Source organism: Corapipo altera, unplaced genomic scaffold (assembly GCF_003945725.1).
Source record: "Corapipo altera isolate COAL_440 unplaced genomic scaffold, ASM394572v1 108, whole genome shotgun sequence".
In the NCBI taxonomy this organism is placed as follows: Eukaryota; Metazoa; Chordata; class Aves; order Passeriformes; family Pipridae; genus Corapipo; species Corapipo altera.
Window position 1 is genome coordinate 152,333 of NW_020885028.1, and position 8,899 is coordinate 161,231.

At 56.9% G+C, this 8,899-nt stretch overlaps 1 protein-coding gene across 1 annotated transcript in view; it reads left to right on the plus strand.

Annotated features, from left to right (window-relative positions):
• The window catches only part of ADAMTS10 (ADAM metallopeptidase with thrombospondin type 1 motif 10), a 45,083-nt gene extending 37,031 nt beyond the window's left edge, over positions 1-8,052 (plus strand). Inside the window, exons 18-24 of the mRNA XM_027668141.1 lie at positions 580-743; positions 1,364-1,490; positions 2,937-3,066; positions 3,605-3,809; positions 4,453-4,629; positions 5,226-5,382; positions 6,334-8,052. Coding sequence (XP_027523942.1) covers positions 580-743; positions 1,364-1,490; positions 2,937-3,066; positions 3,605-3,809; positions 4,453-4,629; positions 5,226-5,382; positions 6,334-6,443 — 1,070 coding nt within the window. The 3' untranslated portion in view covers positions 6,444-8,052. The remainder of the gene's footprint in view (positions 1-579; positions 744-1,363; positions 1,491-2,936; positions 3,067-3,604; positions 3,810-4,452; positions 4,630-5,225; positions 5,383-6,333) is intronic.
• The last annotated feature ends 847 nt before the right edge of the window (positions 8,053-8,899 follow it).

Genomic DNA, 8,899 nt, shown 5'->3' on the forward strand with positions numbered 1-8,899 from the left:
CCTGCCCCGGATCTCTCCTGGCACCCGAGGTGGAGGGAGCATCCTCATGAGCACGAATGATCCTCCCTGCCCCGGAGCACGGTGGCACTGGGGTCGTTCCCAGCAGCGAGTGACACAGAGCTGGTCCCAGAGTGCTGGTGGCAGAGGGCGAAGGGAGAGCGTGGGAATGCACTGGAGAGGGAGCGAGCGGTCCGATCCCCCTCTAGCGACTCGCCCGGGCAAGCACAGCCCGGCTCGGGGCACCCGCTGCCTCCATCAGCCCCGGCACCCCGTTTGCACAGCCGTATTTGAGCCTGGCTTCGTGGCCGCAGCTTTCACACTGCCGGGTGTCCCCACACCCTCCCAGCAGCTGGCTCAGCCCCCCAGGGCATCTCCTTCCCACAGTAAGGTGCTGGGCAGGCTGAGATGAGACACTGATTTTCTGTGTGACCCTGAGCCACACCCCACCTCTCCCCTCCCTATAAGATAAGGCTGATGCCATTTACCCTCTGTCATAGAACTGCAGGTGAGAAGCACCTGGCTGAAGTTGGTCCAGGTGCTTCCAACCCTTCTGCTGACCTTCCCCCCCTGTCCCTGCAGCGCTGAGAGGGGAGAGCGGCGAGTATTTCCTCAACGGGAGGCTCTCCATCGATCCCCCCCGGCGCTTTGACATCGCCGGCACGACATTCCACTACAGGAGATCCCCTGAGGAGCCCGAGTCGCTGGAGGCCTTGGGACCCATCAACATCACCCTCTTTGTCATGGTTGGTAACGTTTCCTTTGTGCCCCACATGGTCAGGGCTAAAGAGAACTTGCCATGCTACGTGGGAGTTCATAGAATCACAGAATATCCTCAGTGGGAAGGGACCCCCAGGGATCATCCACTCCAACTCCTGGCCCTGCACAGACACCCCAACAATCTCACCCTGTCCCTCAGAGCGTTGTCTAAACAATCCTGGAGCTCTGGCAGCCTTGGGGAGCCTGGGCAGTGCCCCAGCACCCTGTGGGGGAAGAACCTTTCCCTGAGATCCATCCTAAACCTCCCCTGGCTCAGCTTCAAGCTGCTGGAGCTAATTGGCCCCTGCCCTTGCTGTCTGGAGTAAAGGGACACAGAAATCAGAGTCAAATTGGGCTAAATTCTCAGGTCTCCCTCCCTAATCTACCAGGCTTTGGGATGATTTAATCCTTAAGTGCATGGGAGCTTGTTCCCTGATTGTGTCACCTTCAAAGGTGACTGGCTACTGTGCCAATTCTGAGAAGGACTGGAAAAGGGAAAGGGGGGAAGATTTCAGCTGCCCTTGATTTAAGAGAGATCGTGGGATGATCCAGATGGTCATGCTGGACTTCAGTGGCACTGATGCCTTGGTGGTGCCTTTCTCTGCAGGTCCTGGTGCGGACAGAGCTGCAGGGGATCCGCTACAAGTTCAACGCACCCGTTGGCAGGGATGGCTCCAACCAGTATTCCTGGCACTACACCCCATGGACCAAATGCTCCGTGCTGTGTGCAGGGGGTGAGGTTTGATCCCGTTTTGGTTGGGGGGGATACATGTCTGCACTGCTGGGACTCCCACTGTTGTGTCTGGGCCGCACGAGGCAGAGTATGGACAGTGGTGTCTGCTCTGCTCTGCTCTCAAGGAGCTCTTGGGTCTCTCCACGTTCCCACCCTGCACTCAGCCAACACAACCCTGTGGGCAGAGTGCCAGGGCAAACAACCTGGGGGCCACTTGCAGCTGGAACACATGTGTGGGTGGTGGAAGTGGTGGGAGGTGGCATATCATAGAATCATGGAATGGTTTGGGCTGGAAGGGATCTTAAAAGATCATCTTGTCCCACCCCCTGCCATGGGCAGGGACACCTTCCACTAGCCCAGGTTGCTCCAAGACCCATCCAACTTGGACTTGGACACTTCCAGGGATGGGGCAGCCACAGCTTCTCTGGGCAACCAGTGCCAGGGCCTCACCACCCTCACAGGGAAGAATTTCTTCCCAATAGCCCATCTAACCCTGCCCTCTGGCAGTATCAGAAGCCTTTCCCCCTTGTTCTGGCACTCCAGGCCCTTTTAAACCCATTTACTTTTGCAATGCATCAAATCATGGAATGGCTTTAGATCAGGAGGGACCTTAAAGTTCATCCAGTGCCACCCCCTCCCATGGACAGGGACACCTTCCACTACCCCAGGTTGCTCCAAGGCCCATCCAACCTGGCCTTGGACAATTCCAGGGATGGGGCAAGGACATATTGGTCAATCACAATAGTCCCTCTGGCCTCAGATCTACATGTATGTGAACAGAAACACCACTGGTGCTTCCCTGAATCCCTTGAGCTGGTTCCCGTGGGGATTGACACTAAGGTTTGGGCCATGTCTTGTGACTCTAGAGATCCTGGCTGTGAGGGACTGAGCTAGTGTTCAGAAGAGAAGAGCTTAATAATGTTTCCTGTTTAAAGCTCAGGGCCCTGACCTGGTCTTGTGTGCTCGACCTCAACCAAGAGTTTGTCTCCCTTTGTTCCAATTATTCCCCCCAGTGCTGCCCAGAAAATGTCACAAGGCCAAGGTTAGAATAGGTTTATTTGAGGATGAGATTTGGAATGCTTTGATCCTCCATCCTGTGACATGCCCTGGCTGGTGACCCTTAGATTCACAGATTTATAGAATCATTAAGGTTGGAAAGGTCCAAGACCATCGAGTCCAAACTGTGACCAATCCCCACCTAGCCAACTAGGCCAGAGGATTGAGTGCCATGTCCAGTTGTTGACACCATCATTTCACACCCTCAATTTTTACTGGAGATGTCAGAGGAGGCCATGGTGATGAATAGAAAAGTAGGTTAAGGCTTGAGGTGCAGAGACAAGTGGCTGATCTGTCACATCCCCCCACAGGAGCAGAGCTGTGGGGCCAGTTCCATGTGAGCCCTCACCGTCCTCCTCTCTTTCCTCCTTTGCCTCTTTTCTCTTGGCAGGCAGCCAGATCCAGTCTGTGGTGTGCAGGAAACTTTCTGATGGCTCAACTGTCTCCAACCATTTCTGCAGCCCTGAAAACAAACTGCTGGAGAGGCAGAGGCTGTGCAACACCGAGCCGTGTCCCCCAGCGTGAGTCCCATGGCAGGGAGCAGGTGGAGGGATGGAGGGTGGGAAAGCCAGTGTGGAAGAGGGTGAAATTCCCCCCCTGTCTGCCATTCCTGGGTCAGAGTCCCCCACCACAGCAAAAAAAAATAAATTCTGTTGGTCAGGTAATACACAAAATTATGCAATTATTCCAAAATTATTCCAAAGGATCCTTTTCCACCTTCTACCAGTTTTAAACCAGGATGACACCAATGTGTGAGACACTGGTAGGGTATCCAGGGGTGTCACTGCCTGGCTAAAGCAGCTCTGTTGCAGAAGAGAGGAAGTTTTCTCCTCCCAGATACTCAGTGAGTCCCTCCAAAGTTGTCTCAGCCTATCTCTATCTGTCCTTGCCCCTCCCTTGAAGGGAAGGGGAGATGTGGAGGAACTCTGTGGTTCAACCAGAGCTGCCTGGGAGGCTGTGACCAAAACAGGACCAAGGGCTGAGTGCAGGAGCATGAGGACAAGGACAAGCCTGGCCCACTGAGCTCCTCCCAAGCTCTGCTGTTTGTCCTGTCTCCAGGTGGGTGATTGGGAACTGGTCTGAGTGCAGCCGGAGCTGCAATGAGGGCGTCCGCACGCGCAGCGTCTTCTGCAAGCGCAAGATCTCCGCCACCGAGGAGAAGACCTTGGATGATGCTTCTTGCTCCCACCCACGGCCTAAGATGCTGGAGCCCTGTAGCAACCAGACGTGCCCTCCAGAGTGGGTGGCCCTGGACTGGTCAGAGGTAAGAGCCAAAGGAGGGGCATGGAGATGGGGAAGGGTCTGAGGAGCAGCTGAGGGCACTCAGCTGGTTCAGCTGGAGCAGAGGAGACTGAGGGGAGACTCCTCGGGGGCTGCAGCTCCTGCCCAGGGGAGGTGGAGGGGCAGGGACTGAGCTCTGCTCTGGGACCAGGGACAGGAGCCAGGGAAGGGCTGGAGCTGTACCAGGGGGTTGGGATGGATCTCAGGGAAAGGTTCTTCCCCCACAGGGTGCTGGGGCACTGCCCAGGCTCCCCAGGGCAGTGGGCACGGCCCCAAGGCTGCCAGAGCTCCAGGAGCGTTTGGACAATGCTCTGAGGGACAGGGTGGGATTGCTGGGGTGTCTGTGCAGGGCAGGGGTTGGACTGGATGATCCTTGTGGGTCCCTTCCAGCTCAGAATATTCTGTAATTCTGTGATTAACAAGAGCCCTCACCCCTCAGAGGGCCCTGGTCTATGAAGCAGTGTCACTCACCAGGTCAGAGCTCACCATAGAGAGCATAACCTGGGGAATGGTCTTGTAGCTCAGGACACAGGGAAGGTGGGAGGACACATCAGGGAACCAGAGTTACCTGTCTCTGCTCCTTGCTGGACCCCCTGACCTGTGCCCCCTGTGTCCCCTCCCTGCAGTGCACCCCGAACTGCGGCCCTGGCTTCCGCCACCGCATCGTCCTGTGCAAGAGCGGCGACCACAGTGTGACCCTGCCCACGGCCCAGTGCCACGAGGCCTCCAAGCCCCCCACCAGCATGAGGTGCAACCTGCGGCGTTGCCCCCCGCCCCGCTGGGTCACCGGCGAGTGGGGAGAGGTAGGGACACTCCTCCCCGTGGAAAACTCCCCAGCCCCTCGAATCCTTGTGCACATGAGGCTTTTACCAGCCAGCACAACCCCATGTGGCACCACAACTATCTGTGACCCTGTGGCAGGGTTCCTTTCTCCCTCCTGGCTCAGAAGGCCATGTGATGGTGGCTCAAGGGCACAGCTGACCCAGGAGTCTCCCAGGTCTAGCAGGGCCCCGTAGAGGTTGTGTGAGGGCCACCATGAGTACTTAGGGTCAGCAGGGCTGTAGTGGCCCAGCTCCATGTAGGGCCACTGCTGGTCCCCCCACCACAGCCTAGCAGGGCAGCACTGACAGTCCTTCCTTCCCTCAACACCCCTCGAGCTGCAGGGTGACATTGGGGTGCAGGAGGCCAGTGGTTTTAGGGTAGGATGGAGAGATCCTCATTGAGTCCTGGAGATTCAAACCAAACCTTTTGGGAAGCGGGGTAACAGCACTGTCATGCCAGGAGGTCCCTGGGGAGGGAAGGGATGACCACACCCAGCACCCTTTGCACCTCCCAACACCCATCAGGTGTTCCTAAAGCCGCGGTGGCCGCCACAGCTCCCTGTGTGCTGTCCCCACAGTGCTCGGCTCAGTGTGGCCTCGGCCAGCAGAGAAGATCCGTCCAGTGCCTGGCCCACACCGGGCAGCCGTCCAGTGAGTGTGTGGAGGCCCTGCAGCCCCCGGGGATGCAGCAGTGTGAGACCAAGTGCGAGTCGGGACCCACGGACAACCCTGAGGGTGAGGGGAACAGGGTCTCTGGGATGGGAAATGTGGGGCACTGCCAGCTCAGGGGCTGCGTGGTACAGGGACATCAGAGCCAGCACAGCCCGAGCTGGGCTCTGGGGTGAGGAGACCCCATCCCTGGAAGTGTCCAAGGCCAGGTTGGATGGGGCTTGGAACAACCTGGGCTAGTGGAAGGTGTCTCTGCCCATGGCAGGGGGTGGGACTGGATAGTCTTTAATGTCCCTTCCAATCCAAATCATTCCACAGAGTGGTTTGGGTTGGAAGTGGGGCCATTCTGTGTCCCAGTGCTGTCTCCCACTGGGGGACAACCAGGTCAACCTGGTGTGCTGTGACCCTGAGAAATGGAGTAACTTAAGGCCTTGATTTGCAGCCATGTGAGGACACTGAGGGCACTTGGTGTGTTCAGCTGGAAAGGAGGAGACTGAGAGGAGATCCCACTGCAGTTCCAACTGCCTGGGCAGGGGCAGAGGAGGGGCAGGGACTGAGCTCTGCTCTGGGGGGACCAGGGACAGCACCCAGGGAAGGGCTGGAGCTGTGTCAGGGCAGGGTCAGGTTGGATCTCAGGCAAAGGTTCTTCCCCCAGAGGGTGGTTGGGCACTGACCAGGCTCCCCAGGGCAGTGGGCACAGCCCCAAGGCTGCCAGAGCTCCAGGAGTATTTGGATGATCCTCTGGGGCATATGGTGAGACTCTTGGGAATGATCCTGTGCAGGGCTGAGGGTTGGAATCAATGATCCGTGGGGGTCCCTTTCAACTCAGCACGTTCTGTGAGTCTGTGAACTGCACCTTGGCAGAGAGAGGTTTTCAGCAGTGAGGTTCTCAGTAGCTTCTTTATCACAGCATCTTGCTGCTTCCTGGCAAGAACACCCTCAGGAGCTGGACACTAGGGTTCTCCTCACCTTGAGGCAGCTGTAACTCTGCTTCCTTCCCTCTGTCTCCCCCCGCAGAGTGCAAGGATGTCAACAAGGTTGCCTACTGCCCACTTGTCCTGAAGTTCAAGTTCTGCAGCCGGACCTACTTCCGACAGATGTGCTGTAAAACCTGCCAGGGGCATTAGGGACACAGCCTGACCCCTGTGGGAAAACTGGAAGGCAAAAGCTATGCTGAAGGGTCACCGAGCCGGGCCCTTCCCCTCCAACCTGGGAATATCCCCTGGCTCCAACACAGACACTGCTCGTGCTTCCAGTGGGAGCCAGCGCCACCCAAACCCCCAAAACCAGCAACCTTCGCCCCCTGAGCTTCATGACGGCAGGTTCCCAGTTAAACCACTGCAGCTCCCAGCATGGATGAGCAGTGGGAGAGTGGGAATGTGGGCAGGGACATTACTTGAAGTTCTGATGTTGTTATTTATTAGCCGTGGGCCCAGGTCCTGCCAGTGGGGGAAGCGGCACCACTCACCTCATCCTGTTCCACACCCGCGTCCGAGGGTATCACAGAGCACCGTGGTCTGCAGTGGGAGCCTGAGCACACCCAGAGGTGCTGTCATTCCCTCGGGATCCCAGGAGAGACAGGGATGAGGGTCTGGGTGCCTCGGGTGACGAGCGTGGCGTGTGGCTCCTGAGGAAGAGCCGCTGTGGGAAGTGGGGTTGGAGCAGGAATTTTTTTTGCATCCTGTCACCTTGGGATTTGCAGCAGGGGAGAGGGAGCAGGTCACTCCACGGTGACACCAGTTTAGCTGGGAGATGGGGGTTATTCAAGCACTCATAACAACCTACTTTAATTGGGGTGTCCCCCTATTTTTCCTGTCACTTTTATGGCCATGTTTATTCCTCGAAGCACGAGCGTGTGCTCAGGGTTACAGTCACTTCATGGGCATCAAGGCCATGCTGGGCTGCAGGGAGTAAAGCAAAGGAGATAGAGGACACGAACTGTCCTGTCACAGTGTCCCCACGGCCTTGACTCAGGACCAGCCTGCAGGTCCTGCCCAGAGAATGCCAAAGCCTCTGAGGCTGCTTTGCCTCCAAAGGTGCTTTACTTCCAAAGGTGCTTTGCCTCCAAAAGGTGCTTTGCCTCCAAAAGGTGCTTTTCCTCCCAAAGGCAGCCTGGCCATGTGCCACTGTGGCCTCGGGGTGCCAGTCCCAGTGCCACCTGCTCCTCTGCCCACAGGAGACCTCTGGTGACGGAAAAAGAGCAGGCTTGACATTCCTCCAGGTCACCTCCTGCCCAAATCTGGGCCAACACGTGTCTTCTCCATGCAGAGGAGATCTGACTTCAAATCTCCAAAGCACATTCTTTCTGTTACCATAATTGTTGTTATGACTACAATTTTCAGGCCTTTCCACGTCCCAAAGATGGGAAATCTCATCCAAAGACGTTTTGTTCCTTTAGGGTCATCCCTACAGTGCGGGGAGGGGCCAGCCCTCTTTCCCCAGAGCAAACCTCTGCACCCTCCCAGCCTCCCTGTGTTACTCTACCACCTGTATTTTAATTTTCACCTGCTCCTCGGCCGATTCGCAGCTTCTCTGGTGCTCAGCAAACCCCGCCTGGCTGGGGGTCCTCATTTGTCTTCCTTCCTGGTGCCATGCTCCATTCTGACATTTTGGTGAAGGGAGGGGGGTGTTTTCACCTTTTTATATAGATATATATATAATGAAAAATGTTTAACATACTAACTCTGAGGAGGAGCGACGTTAACGGCATGATTTATAATAAAGGAGTAGCTACGATCCCGGGCACAGCTCCTGCTCCCAGTCGTGTCTCATCCCCACGCCACCACGATCCTCATGCCGAAGGAGGGGGTTGGGAGCAGGGGAGGTTTTTCCCAAGGGACTGGAGAAGGTCAGAGAGGTGGAGATCCACATGTAGGACCCCAGGGTCACAGAGACCCAGTGTTGGTAATGCTGGTCTGGGCCAGCAGGTCAAGGGAGGGGATTCTGCCCCTCTGCCTCCCTCAGGTGAGACCCCCACCTGCAGAGCTACTTCCAGCTCTGGGGTCTCCAACATCAGAAGGATTTGGGGCTGCTGGAGTGAGTCCAGAGGAGGCCACGGAGTTGCTCTAGGGCTGGAGCCCCTCTGCTCTGGAGCCAGGCTGGGAGAGCTGGGGGGGTTCACCTGGAGAAGAGAAGGCTCCAGGGAGACCTGAGAGCCCCTTGCAGGGCCTAAAGGGGCTCCAGGAGAGCTGGAGAGGGACTTGGGACATGGGATGGAGGGACAGGACAAGGAGAATGGCTTCCCAGTGCCAGAGGGCAGGGATAGATGGGATACTGGGAAGAAATTCTTCCCTGTGAGGGTGGTGAGGGGTTGAGATGGAATTCCCAGAGAAGCTGTGGCTGCCCCATCCCTGGAAGTGTCCAAGGCCAGGTTGGAGCAACCTGGGATAGTGGGAGGTGTCCCTGACCATGGCAGGGGGTTGGAATGAGATGAGCTTTAAGTTCCCTTCCAACCCAAACTATTCCACGATTCTGTGATCTCGGGATGGTGTGTCTTCAGGGGACAGAGGGGACATGGCAGTCAGAGCTGTCTCAGTCCTTGGCTTTCTGCCACAGCAATGGGTCATCTCTGCTCCTGAAGTGT